The sequence below is a fragment of the Tamandua tetradactyla genome, chromosome 5, assembly GCF_023851605.1.
Source record: "Tamandua tetradactyla isolate mTamTet1 chromosome 5, mTamTet1.pri, whole genome shotgun sequence".
Lineage (NCBI taxonomy): Eukaryota > Metazoa > Chordata > Mammalia > Pilosa > Myrmecophagidae > Tamandua > Tamandua tetradactyla.
Window position 1 is genome coordinate 79,115,379 of NC_135331.1, and position 21,089 is coordinate 79,136,467.

General features: G+C 38.7%; 1 protein-coding gene across 1 annotated transcript in view; it reads right to left on the reverse strand.

Annotated features, from left to right (window-relative positions):
* Window positions 1–570, reverse strand: part of CCDC39 (coiled-coil domain 39 molecular ruler complex subunit) — a 60,841-nt gene extending 60,271 nt beyond the window's left edge. Inside the window, exon 1 of the mRNA XM_077161141.1 lies at window positions 347–570. Within this exon, the coding sequence (XP_077017256.1) occupies window positions 347–436 (90 nt within the window). The 5' untranslated portion in view covers window positions 437–570. The remainder of the gene's footprint in view (window positions 1–346) is intronic.
* Window positions 571–21,089: the final 20,519 nt, after the last annotated feature.

The window sequence follows — 21,089 nt, forward strand, 5'->3', positions numbered from 1 at the left end:
AACGCGACACCTGTGAGTTTTGTGGGGTTTTGCACCGGCAGCACCGGGAATCGAACCACGGTCTACAGCACGGCAGGCGACAACTCTGTCTGCTGATCCACCGCGGCCCGCCCCCGATGAGTTTTTATCAACCCTGAAAATGAACTGTAGTTCAATGTTTTAAATAATAAAGCTAACGGGGGGGGGGGGGAGGACTCGGGCAGAGCAGGGGCGGGGCTGGAAGGAAAGCAGAGAAGGGAAAGGGCGCGGGTATTCCTGAGGCCAGAAAGCGCCGCCAAGCACACCCCGCGCACCCCACTCCCGCCCCCGGTCCCCACCTGAGCCCACGCCCGGCCCCGGTCCTCACCTGCGCCTCCAGCACCCGGTTTTCCTCGTTGGCCACCGGGAGGGCGAACCCATCCTCCCAGGGCAGCTCCGCCAGGAACTCGCTACTCATCCCGGCGGCAGGTGCAGGAGCGCAGGCGGGCGCCGAGGGAAGACCCCGTCCTCCCACCGCGCGAGAGCAGCACCGCGTCCAGGACCCCAGCGCTGAGGAGGACCCCACACCCTAGCAACCGTCCCGCGCCCTTGGTTACTGGACCGGAAGCGCAGCGCGGGAGCAGGGACTTCCGGCGCGAGCCCCGCCCGGAAGCGCGGGGCACTGCCGGGTTCTTCCCCGGTGCGTGAACCCTATCCCTGACTCCTCCCGAGGCTCCCTGGGTCGCCGCGTCCATCGGGGGCGCGCCCGGGCGCTCTCCTGGCGGCCCGAAGGCACCATCCGTGGGGCCCGCGGGGACAGCATGGGCTATCCTGCCTCCGCTGAAGATGAAAGTGGAAGATAAACCGAGTTTCCCTTTCCAGCGCTGTCTGCCGGACGGTGGATGGGGTCGCGGGGACTGAGGCTCAAACCCGCAGCGCTGGCTCCAGCGGACCCTCCCCGGCACTCGCACACCTTTATTTTTCTTTGCATTTGAGTTTAAGATTTTAAAATCTGGAATTTCACAAGCAAACTTGCTTTTTTCTTCTTTTCTCGAAAAAAAAAAAAGGCTACGTAATAGTGAGCCCGTATAAGCAAGAAGGCGATATTCTGCAGAAGGGGCGGCCCTTGGAGCGGGCAAACCCTGCGCCCCTTCTACCCTGCCACCCCTGCCGACCCAGCGGAGTCCTGCAACCCAGCTCCCCTGCGCCCCGCGCCCATGTACTCCTGTCGTCCTGCGCTCCCGCGCCCCTACCACCCTGCAACCCGGCGGCCCGCTTCCCCTGTGTCCCTGCCCCGGCGCGCTGCGGCCCGGCACCCTTGCGCCCCTGTCGCCCTGCGCCGCTGTCACCGGTCGGCTGGTCTTATCCTCTCATTTTCTTGATAAGAAAAAAACGGGTTCCCCGAGAAGAAGTAATGAAGGCAATCAGGGTCCTGAACTAGGGTGCAGGTGTTTCTAAGCTTCCAGAGCCCGAATATCCTCCACTGCTGCACCGTTGGCACAAATTAATTTTGCACATCCCATAAGCAACCACCTGAAACTTTTTTCTTTTCAATTTTAGCTTACTGTACTTTGGTAAACTTTTTATCATAAAGTATTTTGAATGTACAAAAGAACAGAGAGTACAGTACAATGAACCCCCATGTATTCATCATCTGGATTTAATATTCAAGTATTGCCATACTTGCCTCTTTAGTATCTTTTTTGTTTGGCTATGGTAAAGGGAATCACAGATATCAAGACATTTCACCCCTAAATTCTTGAGCATTCATCACTAAGAGTGCTTGCTTTCCAATAAAATTAATAACAATTCTTCAATATCATCTAATACGTATACCATATTCATCTTTCTTTAGTGGTTTTGAAAATATTTTTTACAGTTGGTTTTTATCTGTACTTTTGAAATCCTCCTTTAGTAGCTTTGTCTTTTTATACCTGAATTGTTTCCCATAAGTTTAATCTTGTGGGTTTAGTGTCTTCAAAGACTGGAATTAGCAAGGCATTTTATTACCTACTCCTACAATGCTTGAATTCCAAAGTGGAAAGGGAGGAAAGAATCAGATTGCAGAAAGACTTTTTACCGCAATAGAATAATGAAATTTTAGGACTCAAGTAAACTTATGGGTCATCTTATTTAATCCTATTAAATAATTGTATAATATTAAATAATCCTTATTTATTTAATCTATTTTATAATAGTTTTGTCATTCTTATTGATGAAAATGTTAGTATCCAGCATATGTTAAGATGGCACATAGTTATTTGTATTTGAGATATGTTGTGGCAATGCCACTTTTTAAAATTATTAGTGTATTAATTACTGCAATGTATCTGAAACATTCCCTTACCAGTTTCTGATCTCATTTCTTGATATGAGCACTGAGCAGCTGCCTCAGTGGTGCCGGTGGGTTGATCCACACTTCTCAGAGGCAGCTGTGAATGCCAAATGCTTAACTGCAGCTGTGTCTAGTGGGTACTCCCCAAAGCCCCGGGGGCATGAAAGGAAGTATGACAGCTGAAGGGCCTGTAAACAGCTCCATTTCCCATATTCCAAGGATTTTATTTCCTACATTCTTCAAATTCTATGACTCTGCCTTAAAATTATATCTCTGACCCTCCACCCCGTCATCACAGCATCCTATATCAGTGGGTTCCCACTGTTAAAATTCTACAACTGCTAAATCATAACTCTTTTGATCTCAGTTAAAACTAGATTTGGAAACAAAACCCAAAGTTTTATCGGTAACCGAGAGATATTCAATTTACTCACAAAATGCTAAAGTAGATGGATGTTACTCTCTTACTATCTCATTCCCAAGTAGGTTTAACCTCACCTAGATCAAGTTGTTTAGGTTTAAATATAAAGAGATGAGTAGGTTTTAAAAATTTTTTTTTTAAAAATAATGTGGATATTTGTAAAAACAAAACAAAACAAAAAAGCACCTGTGTATAAAGGAAAAAGGAAAGATACCTTTCACCTCTGTGCCAGTTCCCAGAAGTTACTTACAACTGTTTGATATTTATCCTAACAGCCCTTTAAAAAATGTTAAGTAGTTTTATTCATACACCATACAATCCGTCAAAGTGTACATCATCCACCACAGGCTTCACCGTGGTTTACAGTCCGTGCTTTATCCTCTAGCTTTCCTTTTAGTGACATCCACGACCCTAAACTCCCCCCTTTCAACCACAATCATACCCATAATTCAGCGCCCTAACAGCCTTTTGAAAATGAAACTATAAACATGAACATATATGTGTTTTTCCTTAGAAATAGAATCATACAGTAAATATTTTTCTCCAAATTGATATTTTTTACTTAACAATAGTGGCCATCTGTCCATGTCACTGTATTTAGACCTACCTTAGTCTTTTAATGGCAGTTTAGAATTCAGTATTGTGAATCAATAACTTTTTTTGATTCTGCAGTGAAATTTTTAATGCTTTATTTCATTGGTTCTTATTTTCATATTTTAATATCTCTAAAATTGGAGTGCAGCTTTCAATTATTGGTGTCCTTGAGTCAGTGATATAAGATATAACCCTGCAGATTTGTGTTATTTTTCTGCAGGACATATTCTTAGAAATGAAGTTATGGGAACATAGGTAAAGTAATTTTATTTTGATATATATATTGAAATTATCCTTCAAAAAGGATTCATACTCACCAACAAAGTATGAGCATATCCTTGCACACGCTGTATAGTAGGTTCTAAATACTCTACAATCTAAAGAGCAAAATAAGGTATCTCATCATTAATTGATTATAGGTGAGGCTGGGCATCATCACATTTCTTCTAAGAAATTCTTTGCCCCTCCCTTTGCGCATTTTTCCCTTTAGATAATCTTTTCTTATTGAATTATGCCCATTTCTTATATGTTATGGATGGCATTTTGGTGTATGTTCGTGCATGTGTGTAGACAGTATTTTCCTTCCAATCTGATTTTTTTTTTTACTTATTTTCCCGTGTATTTGGCCACGCATGCATGAGAAACTGCCATTGCTGTCATCACCATTACACCTAACCCAATGGAATTTTCATCAACTTACCTGAGCATTCAGCTCAGCTGTTTCCTACCTCATAAAACTTTTTTTTCCTCTTGCTTTCTGTGACTCTTACTCTTCCAATGTCCCTCATACCTTTTCATTCTCCTTTGCTGCTTTCTGTTCTTCCTTTTGGTTTCTTCATACTAAAATCCCTCAAGACTTGAGACTGGTCTCTATTCTTCCTGTACTTGCATCCTTGTGATCGCATCCATTTCTATGGCTTTAGATACCATCTTTTCTGATGACTCCCATTAAAATTTCTCCAGCCCAGATCTCCTTTCTGCACTCCAAACATGTGTCTAACCACCTATTGACAATTCCATTGAGATGTCTCTTAGATATCTCAAGTCTGATACACACATCTAAGATTAAACTCCTGATTTCATCCCACACATATTCCAAACCTTTTCCTGCCTGTCTTCCCCAGCTACCCAAAATCAAATTCTAGCAGTCATTCCTGATCCTTTCTCTCCCACCTCCAATATGTTATTATTACATCTCCCGTCTCCCCCCAACCTGTGTATTGTACTTCCCTCCTTCACCATCACCATCTCTCACTGCTCTGGTGTAACTGCTTCCTGACGTCCACACTTGTGCAAACCATTCTCCCTTCAACTGTTAAGACCATCTTTTCTAACCCCTTTCTCTTTTAATTTCCAAACCTACAAAAGCAGTTTTAATACTTTTACAGTGGACACCAATATCCTGTAGATCTAGAGCTTACCTAGGTCCTACCGTTAACATTTCATTATTTTTGTATTATCACATTTCTATCCACCTATCTGTTCCTCTAGTTATCCATCAATCCATCTTATTTCTTGATGCATTCCAGAGTAAATTGCAGGCATCAAATCAGTACACTTCTGCCAAATATCTCAGCATACATATGTTGACTTTTTTTTCATTTTTCCTCTTAAGGTAAAATTTACATATAATGAAATATGCAGATCTTGAGTTTTGACAAATTTTGGTTGACCTAAATTACTTTCAAGAAGCAGAACATTGTTCCCACTTGCCCCTTTCCAGCCAATCCCTGTAGTCATCTCTAACCCCAAGATCTCCCCCGCCCGCCCAGAGGCACCTACTGTTCAGATGTTTTCTCTATCACAGATTAGGTTTTCCCTCTTAAAAATTTCAAATAAATGGAAAGGAACCATATTGTATCAGTAAACAATTTCTTGCCTCTCAGCTCCAAATTCAACCCTATTGCCTGCTTTGTGCAAAGCAAGTTCTTTAAATATTTCTCCTTCGACAGTTGGCACATCAAATTTAATCAGTGTAGGGCACAAGAGAGACAGAGCAGGAGGAAAAATGCTTTTTATTTATTGTTCCAGTGTGCTCACACAGGTTCTTGCAGCTTGCACAGCTTCCCCAGAATCCCGCTCCAGGTTCCCCTCCTGCAGTGCACTGCAGCCAGCAGCCCCCTCAGCCCCCTCACACCTCACACCACTCCTCCCCCCACCCAACTCAGTCAGTTTTGTATCAGAATGCCTCCAGTGAGGCATGTCCCGGTTAACCGATTTCCCTGGCACCCTAGACAACAGCTTTCCAGCAAGTTCCACTGGCGCAGCACCACAGCAACTTCTCTGCCAGTTAGCTAGCATTAGGATGTCTCTTCCTTGGGTTCTCTATCTCAACTTTGAGGATAGCAGTGGCTACCTAGATCTGCAATTCCTATACTCTTTAGAATTCTCTTTACTTCTTAAAAGCCAATCCCTCATTACTCTAATCCTCTGTACTAGTTAACAATTCTTTGTGTTAGACTTCCCCTATTCAGATTATGTGTGCTTTCACTCTCTTGATTGAACTCACACTGATACAAGTATGTACTTTTTGATGTAAGACTTCTTATTCATTCAGTCTAAAGCTTTTTATATCCATGCATGTTGTGGTATGAATCAATAGTTTTTTTTTCTTCTTTTTATTGTTGAGTAGTATTCCTTTTCCTAAATATAACACAATTTGTTTATCCATTCTCTTGCTGATGGACACCTGGATTATTTCCAGTTTGGAGTTCTTAGACAAGTATTTTTTTTAAAAGACACTTTTTATTTTAGAATAATTTGGGAGGTACAGAACAGTTGCAAAAAGAGTACAGAAAGTTTCCACATACCCTTCACCCAATTTCAGTTTCCCCTAATGTTATTTCACATTACCATGGTACATTTGTCAAAATGAGGAAACTACCATTAGTACATTATTATGAATTAATTCCACACTTCACCAGTTCTTCCATTAATATTCTTTTTTCTATTTCAGGAGACCACATTTCCTTTAGTTGTCATGTCTCCCTAGTCTTTACCAGTCTGTGACAATTTCTCAGTCTTTTCTTGCTTTTAATGACCTTGACAGTTGTGCAGGTTTGAATCTTTGGTGTACACCAGAGAAGGCATGTCCTTTACTCCTCTGTCAATATTTCTGGGTGGTATCTTTTTATTGTTTCCATGGAGATGTGACCCACCCAACTGTGGGTGGTAACTTTTGATTAGATGGCTACCATGGAGATGTGTCTCCACCTATTCAAGGTGGGGTTGCTACTGGAGCCCTTTAAGAGAAAGGATTTGGGAAAAAGTTTTAGAACCAACAGAGCCAGAGATCTTCAGAGATGAAGAAGGAAAACACCCTAGGGGGAGCTTCATGAAATAAGAAGCCTGGAGAGAAAGCTAACAGACGTTTCCATGTGCCCTCCCAGCTGAGAGAGAAATCCCAAACTTCATCGGCCTTTGTTAAGTATAGGTAATCTCTTGTTGGTGCCTTAATTTGGACATTTCCATGACCTTAGAAATGTAAACTTGCAACTTAATAAATTCCCTTTTAAAAAAACTGTTCTATCTCTGGCATATCGCATTCTGGCAAACTGCAACAACAGTATTGAGGATCACTCGTGAGGTATTTCATAGAATGTCCCTCAATTTGGTTTTGCCTGATGTTTTCTTCTCATGATTAGGCTAGAGTTATGGGTTTTCTGGAAGAATACCACAGAAGTAAAGTGTCCTTATCATATCATCTCAGGAGGCACTTGGTATCCACAACATCATTATTTTATTAAAGTAATATTTGCCAGGTTTCTTGCTATAAAGTTACTATTTTTCCTTCTCCATACTCTATCCTTTGGAAGCAAGTCACTAAGTTCAACCTGCCCTCGAACGGAGAGGGCTTAGGAGAGGGATTGTGCTCCACCTCCTGAAGAGGAGTCTCTGCTTTCATTGTTTAATTTCTTTCCATAAGGAAGACTGTCTCTTCTCCATTTGTTTATTCAATCACATATTTATATCACTATGGACTTATATTCAAACTACATTATTTTATTGCTAAATTTGTTCCAGCTTTGGTCATTGGTAGCTCTCACAGGTTGGCCTTGCATCTCTTTCATATACCTCCATCCTTTGTTTTTGAGCATCTCCTTACCTTCTGGTGCTCCGGAATGCTCCAGGCTCATATTGTATTTTTCCTGTCCCAGCTCTAGAGCCAGTCATTTCTCCAAGAAGCCCTGGTTCCTTTTATTGGAGAATTGTATTTAGAAACCAAAATCAGGGTGCTGGGTGTGTTCGTGGTTACTGAACCCTCTCAGTTGACGGCACTTTGTAATTTATATATGTATATTAACCCATGAATTCATACATATCTATAACTGGTTTTGTTTCTATTTATATGAGGTAAACAATCCAGTACTACATTCTACCCTTTCCTTCTTATTTATAACTTCCCTCTTTGACAGCGAGAAACATTACTATCCCCTTCTAACGTCCATCTACTTATTTGTTTAGCCCCAATGTAATTTAAAGTCATTTCAGAATTGTTAAACTGTGTCCCTATACATGTCTTTTTGTAGACATGGGTTTTCTTTCTCCTGAATAAACAGCAAGATGTGCAATTACTGAGTCATAGGTAGGTGTACATTTAGTTTTTAAAGAAATGCCAGACCTTTTCCCAAAGTTGTTGTACCATATTAAGGGTTATCTTTTTAAAAATTAATATCAGATTATTTTTCCCTGGATAAAACCCTTCAATGGGTTCCCAAAGTAGTTATAATTAAATCCAAACTCCCAGCCTGATCACCGAAGCCCTGCATGAGCTAACCCCTGTCTACTTTTCCAACCTTATCTCTTGCCATCTTCATTTTCATTTTCATTTCAGCCACACTGGCTTTTTAAAGTTTTTTTGTCAGATCCTCAGATAACCAGGATATTTTCAGGTCAGGGTTTTCCTGTATTCTGGCTCCTCTGCCTGGAACATTTTCCCTCCCTAATGACTAGTTCCGTATTATTTTCAGGGCTCCCTAGTCTTCAGTTTATGTATAGCCTCCTTAAAGAGTCCCCTCCACCACCACCACTGCCCATTCAACCCAAGTAGCTTTTCCCTGTTATTCTCTCTTCTAGAACCCATTTCACATTCAGACAACTCACCACAATTAGTAATTATGCTTTTGTTTGCTTGTTCACTTGTTTGTTTTCTATCTTTGCCGCTAGACTATAAGATGCATAAAGGTAGGAACCTTGTGCATTTTGTTCACCCTGTATTCACAAACTAGAACACCACCTGGTACACAGTAATGCTCAATAAATATCTATTGAGAGAATAAATGTGTGAATTTAAAAAGGAGTTTTAAATTCTTACATGGTTAAATCTGTCATCCTTTTCCTGGTGACTTCTGTTTTGTGCCACACACTAACGTTCTTTCCCAAAGATTATAAAAATATTCTCCAATATTTTCTTCTAGTACATTTATAATTTTATATCTGTATTTTAAAAACTTTAATGAATATGGGGTTTTTGTTTGTGTATAAGAGGAATTAGTTTCATTTTGTCAATGTCATTTATTAAATAGTTGCTCTTTCTTCTTTCATTATGAAATACATCCTTTCCACACACTAAATTGTCATATATGCAAAGATAAGTTTCTGGATGTCTTCTGTTTCATTAATTTATTCATTTCTATACCATCACCACAGTGTTTTAAGGTGCATAGCTTTTTAATATGGTAGAACCAAACACACGATCTATCACCAACATCAAAACTATTCTTCTTTTTCTAAATTTCTTTCACCTATTTTTAAATACTTACATTTAAAAATGAACTTTGGAACCAACTTTATGTCAAGTTAAAAAAAAAAAAGGCCCTACCGATTTTGATAGAAATTTCCTTGAATAGAAAACAACAGAACAACTTAAGGAGAACTGACACATTTATTATATTATCTTTGAACCCAGAAATTTGTAATTAATTATAGACACATAGTATAGATATATAGCATTTATATAACCTCAGGATTGGAAGAAATCTCAAATATTGCCCTAGCTAAGCTATGCATTCAGCAACATGCAAAGCTTTTACACTGTCACTGACTAGACACTATCTCCTGAGGAAATCATTTGGTTACGAGTATTGTTGACTTGGATAATGAAATAGAGTCCTATAAGAGGAATGTGAGGTTGTTCTATAATTGCCATATTCTATAATTTCCCTACCTATGCAAAACATGTTTTCAGTGGTGAGTACTTTGGCAGTATCTATAAAATATTGAAAACATGTACACTTTATAAGCCTGTGTTAGATATTTGGCTATTCTGTTGAACCCTGTTAATGAAAGAATGAATGTAAGTCTTTACAAAGGAACATTGACCTAACAACAAGATATTATGCAGTATTCTTGAAATCATTGTTCCTTTCCCTTTTTGTCAGTGTTGCTGGCACATAATAATTGCTCAATAAGTTCATTATTCATTAAGTTTTGAATGAATGAATGACTTGTCCTAAGAATTTATTTCTCTTGGTTAAAGGAGACATAACTATATTTAAAATATTATCTACTTTAAAGAGAGGAAAGGCCTCTAGAAATAAACACTCACAAAATTTATTTTGCCCATGGCCAACCTCTGGCTCATAAAAAATATTGTATGATTGAGTTGGTGACAGTGGGATAGGTGTGTGTGTACGTGTGTGTGTGTGTGTAATCAACTGCTGTAGATGGGTAAGTTTAAATAGCAGCTAACTATTCTCTGTGACTATTTACTAGATCCCAGCACAAAAGGAAAAAGATGGGCTTTTAAATCAACAGATTCTCACATCAGTAAAATATCCCTCAAATCCTAAAGAATTGGCTAACCCAATACCATAAGAAGCTTTGACATTCGTGGTTGCACACTTTTGCTAATGAAAACACACAATTTACAGATTTTATTCATGTACTGTGATCCAGTAGATGGTGCTACATGTCTGTATATATAAAGTATACAAATGTCTTTTTTTTTTGAACCAGAACTCTCATCAAGGTCTGCTATTTTAATGAAGATAACTATTCTGGCATCTGCACCAAATCTCTGGGTGAAGCGCTACAGATGCACTTAAGGAGAAACCCCCCCAGAGATAATTGTTGACCAATTGTTGACCAATCTAACAACCTATTAACGGTTTTTTTTTTCCACTCTGCTCATTCTCACTCTAAAAGGACAGTATCTTCGGTTTTTCACAGATCTCTTTGTCAGTCATTAAAAACATCCAGATACATGATCATAGTTTCTTTAATTCTAATAAACAAATATAGTTGCCATTGCTGTGTAGCAACCAAAATAATGATAGTAGTCAATAAGGAAAGTCAACTTGAGGATTTTAATAAACTAGATGAATTTGCAAATCAGCCATTTAAGAACATAACAGACATTTTGAAACATAGACTCATGAAATTTTCTAAAAATGAAGTTTATTGATGAATCAGTGATTAAGCTAACCATACTAATTAATATGATGATTTTTGAATCATCAATAATTGATAACTTTAGAAAAGTCCAGACCACATTTTAGTTACAATACAATAATCCCACATCACCGAGAAACTTATAATCGATTTATGTTGCTTATTTGTTATAAACACAATGATTAAACTTGACATATAATCTGGATCAGAAATTACCAAATTTTTGCCCCTTTTATTGTGTAAATTTTTAGTGTTATTAGTATACTATTCAAAATACCTTGAAAAAGTTTTGTAAATCAAAGATAACGGTGACATCAACTAGCAATAAAAATTAGACATTTTCATTACTCTATTGATTTATTGTATAAACTGATTTAGTTAACTGCAATGTGATTTCTTAAAATTCTTTCACATTCTTTAAAAATTATTTACTCTTTTCATTGGATCAAAAAAATAGGAACTATAGTCACTAATTCTGGATGAATGCTATATGAAATATAATCTGCTGATAAAAGGTTTCAAAAAAGACCCCTTTGAGAACTAAAATAGAATACAAACATAGGGGAAACCGGGCTTATCTGAGAAATGACTATTCTAGGTCATTTATGCTTTCCTTCACTTTCTTTTATTCATATCTTCATTAACTACATTTTACCAGTCTTTGAACAAACTCAAAGAAGCAGGGTTGACATGGTTATTGCTTTGTAGGATGCACTACATGGAAATGCTGTGGTCAAATATAATTAGACCAAAGTGAGGTAATGTAAATCAACTTATATACTATTAGGAGACAAGGACAGAGAAGGTGCTGCCAGCATCTCTCTGTGGAGCCAGCCTGTCTGGAGGCTGTGCCATGGATCCAATGACCAGGTAAGCCATAAAGGACAGCACTTCCTAGAGAAAGTGGGCTTTTTACTGGCTCTTCTTTTCTTTTTTTGAGGTGTAATAACTGCTGTATGTAAAGAGTTTCTCATTCATTAAAGAAACATTGCATTTGTTAAAACACTGGGCCAAACCTTTAGGTTACAAAGTTGAAATAATTATGTTTCCCCCTACAGAGCTCAGCATCAAGTGGAGAAACCTGCCATAGAAGTTGTTTCCTAACATCCCAACCTCCAGTCTTGATCTCTCTAATGCCATCCTTACATGACATGCTATCTCTACTGAGTGATGGGACATGTGTCACTGAACAAAACAGGCTAGGGAACTGCCTTTGTTAAATAAACTAAAGCAGACAGAGTGCTAACAGTATGGCAAGGCTGTCAAGACTCAACAGAAAAGTGCATCTATGTCTCTAGACAGGAGGCCAACAGGGGCAGAAGAGCCACCCCCAGACAGAAAAGTTCCTTCATGAAGCTTCAACAATGGGGACACAAAGTTTCTTGGTGAAAAGTTGACGTGACCAGTCTTTGAACAAACTCAAAGAAGCAGGGTTCCTTGCATTGCAAGTAGAGAAACGACAATAAAAAGAGAAAAATGTGGAAAAGCTGGAGAATAGGTTGGCTTTTGTGGGTTGGATTTTGCCCAGGAGAGTGTATTAATTTCTTAGGACTGACATAACAAACCCCCATAAACTGGGTGGCTTACAACAAAATAAATTTACTCTTTCCCAACGTTAGAGGCTAGAAGTCCAAATCAGGTTATTGGCAAGACTATGCTCCCTTTCAGTCTCTCAGAAAGAATCTTCCCTTGCCTTTTCCTGCATTCAGGGGCTCCTGGAAATCCCTGTTGTTTCTCGGCTTGCAGCTACAAGCACTCCAATTTCTGCCTCCCTCTTCATGTGGCCTCCTTCCCTTCTATGGGCATATTGGTGTTTCCTCTCTTTATATGACACCACCATTGGATTTAGGACCTACCCTAATCCAGTATTACCTCTTTTGACATAACTAATCATATCTGCAATGACCCTATTTCCAAACAAGGTCACATTTTGAGATTCCTAGTGGACATGCATTTGGGGGTATAGCATTCAACCCACTACAGAGAGTGACACGGGGCTGGGAAAACTGAAACCTACCAGGTCACAGAAATATTTTCTTGTAGGAACCATTTAATAATTTCAAATTGGAGAGATGAATGCAAGAGAGGTCACTAAAGGGGACATGAAATAAGGGAATTGATGAGAGGTAGAACAGATAAAATTTGGTGAGTGTTTAAGTTGTGAGGATGGCCTTCTCAGCCTGTAGGAAATGTTAGAGAGCAGTTGAGTCTGGAATGAGAAAAGCTAACCCATAAGCTACTAGCAATACTGTGTCACAAATTGCAAAGTTTTTGGCAACTGTAAGTTTGTGTGCATCATCAGAGTATTTTATTCTCTGAGGTCCATGTGTCTTCAGGCCTCAGCATGGAAAGAGAGGGAAGGAAAAGGGCAAGACCTTTATACCCATGCTCTGTGCTGTCCCAGCAGGTCAGCAAGAAAAAGACTGAGAATGGCTTTGTTTGCTTTCATTATCACCATTCAAATAATGCAAAGATTCTTAAATTTCCTTCTTTGCTCCTTTCTGAACTGTTTTTTTTTCTTATTCCTTACCATGAGCACAGCTTACTTTTATAAGGAGAAGAAAATAATTTTTTACAACAACAATCCCGAGAAAAAAAAATTCTTGGTAGGGAATAGGGAGTGGTGAAACAGCAAAGGAAAAATATACTCACATGTAGTACTGTGTAGAAAAATGTAGGGTAAAGAAACAAGGAAATGTGCGTCTGTCCTGATACCGAACACAGCATTCATATGAGCATAGCACAAAAACAAGGCTGGCATGTGGCTGCAGCTGGAAGCCTGCTATATGGAAAAAGCATGCCTCTTCTTGGGTGAGAAACTGAGCTTTTAAATAGTTCAGGCTTTAAGAGAAACTGCAGAGCAGTAGCTTGCTTTTATTCTGCGAGCTGTAGCTCTCCACATAATATATGGGTAAGTTTACTCCAAGCACTTTTATCAGCTGTCATTCTGATTCTTAGTCTGCATTTGGCCACATTTCAGGTAGCAAAAGCGAAAGCAGGGATTATTCCATGGTTTTGCCCTAGGGGAACTAATTATTGCCTATTACCTTAGTGATTTGTGTGTGGAAGTAATTGCTGTTCTCCTGTTATGTGCTGTGGTATTATTCACATAAGGCCTATGTAACACTGGATCTATTCACATTAAATCCAAAATGCATAATGTCTGTATATATGTACCTGGACAGTTGGATGCAGTTATTTGAAAAGCCGTCTTATAGATGCCATCCTATGTTAAGATATTTGTGAAGGTACCTTGACTCCTTCCTTTTAGAATCTGTGCGATGTGTTTGCCTGCATTCTAGTGTGGGCTAAAAACTGCATGCTGTCCATTTATTTCCTTTTCTGCATGACGAATGCTGATTTCTTGTCATTCCCACATTATTATTTTATTCCAAACTCCTTTGTGAATGAGTTTGCTAAGTTTCAGCGAGCATTTCTTCAGATATAAACTATTCGGCCCTCTTTCTCATTTCCTTTTGACTCTTACTGTCACAGAGGTTCATTGAAGGGTGGCTCTGTAATGGTAGGAGAGAGAGAAAGAGAGGAAGAGAGAAAAATACACACATTAACCAACAGTTTCTCCAGTTTCTTTTATGAACAAGAAAATTGGCCGTTTTCCTATTAGCATATGAGGAACCTGAAAATGTCCCTTGTTGTCAAGGCAACAGTTATTCCTTGGGTAGCTGCAATAGAAAAGAAGCCAGAGCAATCTCTTTAGGATCAAGTCTTTTTTATCATCAAATCAGAGAAAGGAGCCTTGAGAGTCTACCTAGCATATTCTACTGCCTTTAGCGAAGACCCACTAAAATAATCTGAAACCAATACCAAAAAAATTGTCCTATTTTAAATATTTCTAAAGAGATTACATAGCTTATCTTGGTAATCATTTGCAATGTTTTATAGTTGTCACTATTAATAAAATATTTTCAATCATTCTAACTTAAGCCTTTCATGCTGCAGTTTGAAACTTGCTTCCAACAGTTCTATTTTCAGTGGAAGTAAATAATTGTATACCTTCCTCTCTAAGAGAGTCTTGCCTGTGCTTGGAAAAAGTAAACAAACACAAATTGTCTGTCTTCCATTCTTCAGAGTGAATAATGTGATGTCCTTTTGTCTTTCCAGCTATTTGTACTGCAGCTTTTCTCTGGTGATCTCCTATACTCTGTAAGACTCTCTTTAATTATACAACCCAATCCCACATTTTTTTTTTTTTTTAGGTTCCTTTTCTTTAAATTTATTTATTAATTAAAAAATAAAGAAACAAAATAAAACAACATACATAATCAGTAATTCACAATATCATCACTTAGTTGCATATTCATCATTTCTTAGAACATTCCCATTAATTCAGAAAAAAAATAAAAAGACAATAGAAAAAGAAATAAAACGAACACAGGAAAGAAAAAAAAGATTATACGTACCATACCCCTTACCCCTTGCTTTCACTGATCACTAGCATTTAAACTAAATTTATTTTAGCGTTTGTTCCCCCTATTATTTATTTTTATTCCATATGTTCTACTCCTTTATTGACAAGGTAGATAAAAGGAGCATCAGACACAAGGTTTTCACAATCACACAGTCACATTGTGACAGCTGTATCATTATTCAATCATCCTCAAGAAACATGGCTACTGGAACACAGCTCTACATTTTCGGGCAGTTCCGTCCAGCCTCTCCATTACATTTTGAATAACAAGAATAACCTCCAGGATAACCTCTCAACTCTGTTTGGAATCTCTCAGCATTGACACTTTGTCTCATTTCCCTCTTTCCCCTTTGGTCAAGAAGGTTTTCTCAATCCCTTGATGCTACATCTCAGCTCATTCAGGGGTTTTTCTCAATCCCTTGATGCTGAGTCTCCATTCATTCCAAGATCTCTGTCCCATGTTGCCAGGAAGGTCCACACCCCTGGGAGTCATGTCCCACGTAGAGAGGGGTAGGGTGGTGAGACTACTCGTTATGTTGGCTGGAGAGAGGGGCCACATCTGAGCAACAAAAGAGGCTCTCTTGGGGGTGACTCTTAGGCCTAAATTTTAAGTAGACTTGACCTATCCTTTGTGGGGTTAAGTTTCATATGAACAAACCCCAAGACTGGGGGCTCTGCCTATAGCTTTGGTTGTCCACACTGCTTGTGAGAATATCAAGAATTCAACTTGGGGAAGTTGAATTTCTCCCCGTTCTCACCACTCCCCGAAGGAGGCTTTGCAGATACTTTTCCACTCACTGATCGAATCACTCTGGGATTCATCAGGGCATCACTCTGGACAAACCAGCAAAATCTCATGTCCTACCTGAGATTCCAGGTACTTATGGCGTTCAATCAAACTATCTACATAAGTTATATTAGGAAATGCACTAGTCAAAATATAAATTTTGTAACTAATAAACATTTTTTGCTTTAGTCTCACACAGAAGGTGACATTTTAAAATATTAATTACCATCTATTTTCAGCACCCTGCAATAATGACATTCCTTTGTTCTTCCTTATGCAAAAACATTTTTAAAATTGTACCTTGTACATTTCACTATTATTATACACTCGAGGCATTCCTAGATTATACCATCTCAATCTTTAACATCTATCTTTCTTTCTGATTTCATTTATGTCCCCAGCCCTCCTCCCTCTATCATTCTCACATGCAGCTTCATTCAGTGTTTTAACATGATTATATTACAGTTAGGTAGTATTTTGCTGTCCATTTCTGAGTTTTTGTATCCAGTCCTGTTGTACAGTCTGTATCCCTTCAGCTCCAATTACCCAATATCTTACCCTATTTCTATCTCCTGATGGTCTCTGTCATGAACAAAATATTCCAAGTTTATTCACTAATGTCAGTTCATATCAGTGAGACCATACAGTATTTGTCCTTTAGTTTTTGGCTAGTCTCACTCAGCATAATGTTCTCAAGGTCCATCCATGCTGTTACATACTTCATAAATTTATTCTGTCTTAAAGCTGCATAGTATTCCATCATATGTATATACCACAGTTTGTTTGACACAAACGGACATTTGCACACCAATATTTATAGCAGCATTATTTACAATTGCAAGGAGATGGAAACAGCCAAAATGTCCATCAACAGATGAGTGGCTAAACAATCCCACCTCTTACCTCACCTGGAAACCTGACCAGGTTCCCCAAAGGGCAGGCCACCACCCAGTTCTCAGTCTATCTACTCAAGTACCCCAGATTAATTTGATCTCCAGGATTACATTTAATGTTAGTTTTTGCATGGTAAGGCTAAAATAACTTTAGCTGCCTGATTTAAACATAGTCAGTCATTCCCCACTTGGTATTTAGACAACTTATTTTTCTCTTTAAGTAGAAAACCATTACTTTTCCTTGTAGAATCATATTTTCTTGATTCTTTCTTTCAAGATAAAATTCCCTCCTTTCCTCCCACACACTGGCAGACTTAATGGGCATGCTTTCTGTTCCACTGATTAATATGCTGAGCCTTTGGCATAAGAAGGCCTCAGGGAAATATTTTTTAAAAAGATATTCCTATTGAGCTGCCAGGCACTCAAAAAAGTATCATCTAGAAGCAGACATTTCCTTATAATCATTTGATCTCCCATGTCACTTTGGCCCATTAGCTTGGTGCTTCGACTACTGGGTCCATTCCTTCTGGGTTTAATTGTCCTCATCCTTAAAATGAAGGAACTATAAACATAGACTGATAGCCTTCACTGATGCTTTGCTCTAAAGTTCTAAGCACTTTATGCATGTCATCTCATTTCATCCTCACAACAAATGGAGATATTTATTTCATCTCCATTAAAAGTATTATTCTTTCAACTCCTTTATAATATAGAAAAGGAACCTTAAGGTTAGTATAGTCAAGTACTGGTTCCTGGATGGTGAAGCTAGATTCTGGGATAAGATGGTTTAACTTCCCAGACTCTTAACTACTATTGCTCAGGGGCAGACTCCACTCAGATGCCACTGTGAGGAGCCTGAGCTGGTAAATCTTCCCGGAACCTAATTTGGTAATATGCACTGGAGTCCTTGAAAAGCTGCATATCCTTTGTTCCAGCATTTATTTATTCATTTTTTCATTTAACAAATAGTACCTACTATGTGCTCTACCTGAACCTGGGGACAGCTCATATTTTTCAAATAATAAAAATGAATCTTTATGACACCACTATAGAGTAGGTACTAATATTATCTCTATTTTATAGAAAAACAAATTAAGGCACTTAGAAACTAAGTAATTTTCCCAAAGTCACACAACTTATAAGGCCTGAAGCCAAAACATGGCTACCTAATCTATGCCCTTAACTGCTGTAATATCCAGTCATTTAAATTTTAGGAATTAGGCCTTAAAAAAATCATAGCTATATTCAAGAAAGTATCATCATAAATCTGTTCACATCAGCTAAAATGTAGAAAGAAATGTCTAGCAGGGTGTTTGGAAAATACTTATGGAACTCTGTAAGCGTTAAACATTTTCTTATAGAGAAGCAAGTATTAATAACCTCTTGTTTATGAGGTACTGATAAGTAAAGACAGTGTTTTGGTGTCCTAGGGCTGTTGTAACAAAGTGCTAGAAACTAGGCAGCTTAAAACAACAGAAATGTTTTGTCTCCACAGCTCTGCAAGTTAGAAACCCAAAGCCAAGGTGTCAATAGGACCAGTGTCCCCTGAACCTTTAGACCCATCCTTGCCTCTCCTGGCTGGCCATATCGGTGTCCTTGACTTGGTGCTGCGTCACTCAACCTCTCTCTGCACCCCACATGCCTTCTCTCTCATCTCCCTTCTCACACTCCTCACTGTCTTCTCTCCTCTTCTTACAGGGACACCAGTCATGTAGGATAGGAGCCCACCCTTCTCTAGTGTGGCCTCATCTGAACTTAACTAATTCCATGTGCAAAAACCCTATTTCCAAAAAGGTTACATTCTAAGGTATTGCAGGGTTAAGACTTCAACATGTCTTTTTGGGGGAATTTAACCCATAATAGATAGTAAATGAAATAATATTATGGAATACCTAATTATAATGTTTAAAAACCAGACACCTGATCACAGGAAACAGATTAGAAAACTATAAAGCAAACCGTGGTCTCTGAGTGATAAGATTATGGATGAGATTTTGACTTGAATATATCTGTATTTCCCTTTTTTTTAAATAATGAAAGTATATTGCTTCTCTAAATAGCAATTTTTAATTAAAAAGTAACCCAAAGGGGTTGTAATTAAGTATCTTTGGGGTCTTTTTGACAACAGGAAGTTTCTTACAATAAATAAGTTTATATAAACAACCCTGTTTGGAGCACATTTTAACTGAAATTCTAATCTCTCTGGTTCATTCTTCCCTGGCCTCAGCCCAACCAGGAAGAAGGATTACTTGATTTGCTTCAATATAGATCTTATGTGATCTAATGAACCAGTCCTAATTATGAATTTGAAAAATCATGCCTTAGATAAACAATATGACAAGTCATGAACTCCTCTTGCTGTGTCTCTGGGTTGGAGGTGTTAATGATTCTGGGGTGGGGTAATAGCTAGGTTCCTAGGATCAGGACTTCCTTTTCTAGGTCCCATTCCTCAAACCCACCACTTATTCCATCCTTATGACTTTGAACTGTCTTGGCTTTATTCCTCATTAGTAAAATGGAGAAGCTAAAAGCACTAAGTAAATAGGGCTTTGAGAACATTCACTGAAACATTTGTAAATCACCACTATATTGGGCATATAATAATTTCTCAGTAAAAGTTTGCTAGAAAACACCAAATGCAAACATTCTTAACTTTTGATCATTCCATTATACATATACAATCAGTAATTCACAATACCATCACATAGTTGCATATTCATCATCATCATCATTTCTTGGAATATTTGCTTCTATTTAGAAAAAGAAATAAAAATAAAACAGAAAAAAATTCATATATACCATACCCCTTACCCTTCCCTTTCATTGATCACTAGCATTTCAATCTAAATGTTAATATTAATTTTAAAATTGCATTTGAGATCCTCTAGTAAAAGATATTGTGCATTATTTAAGTGGTATTCTCACCTGAAGGATTCAAATTTTTCTTAGGCAGAGAGGTAAGAAAAAGGAGGGTGAAATCTATGACTAGATCCATTTAAGTTTGTTACACTGTCGATATTTTAAATGATCCCTATAGATTAATCAGTGTGATTACTACACTTATATTAACTAAGAAATAATGATTTTTATGAATCATTCAGAACCCCCAAATGATCTTTACAGATTGTTTTAACTATGCCATAGAATGCTAGATATATTCTCAAATCAAAATGTGGACCCTCTCATGCCTTATTCCTCAGCAGATGCCCATGCTATCTGACTAGGCTCCTGCCAGCTTCCGTGGGAAAGGAATATCAGGTTAAATTCCATGTTTTGTGGGCAAGAAAAAAACAATTACATAATGGAATAGCTTTTCCCACAACACCTAATGGCCATTTCCATGGAAACTTCTTCCTGTTTCCATTTCATTGTGGGGAATAATGAATGAATGTGTGGGTGCGCACGCATGTACACGCATGCACACACATAATTACACTTCTTTTCAATAAACAAAATTAAGGGAGTGAGATTCACCTCCTTCCAACACTGTTTCTCTGAGCTCAAAAGAAATAGCCTTGCATTTCCCAAAAAACAAACCTAAAAAATTCAACAAATGGTGCTGCAATACTGGGATACTTACATGGAAAAATAATGAAATGTGACCCCACCATACAGCATAAAAGAAAAAAAAAGAAAAGAAATAGCTTTATAAAAACTCTTGCTGTCCATTACCAACAGAGTTGTTATACTGAAATCTGAACCAGGTTTCCAGCTGGACTTGGCTGCATAAGGCAGAGTGGAGCTTGTGTTGGTACATGTCTCTGTCTGCCCACTCCCCACATTGGTTGAGCTCACTGCACCTCTCCGCAATCCCCGCACACCCACCCTCCACGCAGATTGATCCTCACTGCTCCAACAAGCAACAGTCTTCTGACACAACCAGGGAAGGCAGGAAGACTGTGGAGGAATCAGACAATGCACACAAGCTTGACAGACCTGCTTCTTTGTGAGTGGCGTATTGTGAACTGGCAGAGTGAAACATGAAGGTCCTTATTCTATCTTAACAGGGATTGGATGGGGTGCAGCCTCCATTGTGGTAAGATTTCTGGCTTGCTGCTAAAGGATTCTCACTTTAGCAGCTTTGCCTATTCACCTATGCACCTCCTCACCTTCATTTGCTCCAGATTTTGACCAGAGCCTCTTAGGACCAGGTGATGCCTTTGCCAAATGGGTTTTGTGAAGAGCAGACACACACACACACAACACACAAGCACACACACGCACACACACACTTAGACCCTCTGCAAATGGACTAACTCAGAGTCGAGAATACATTAAAC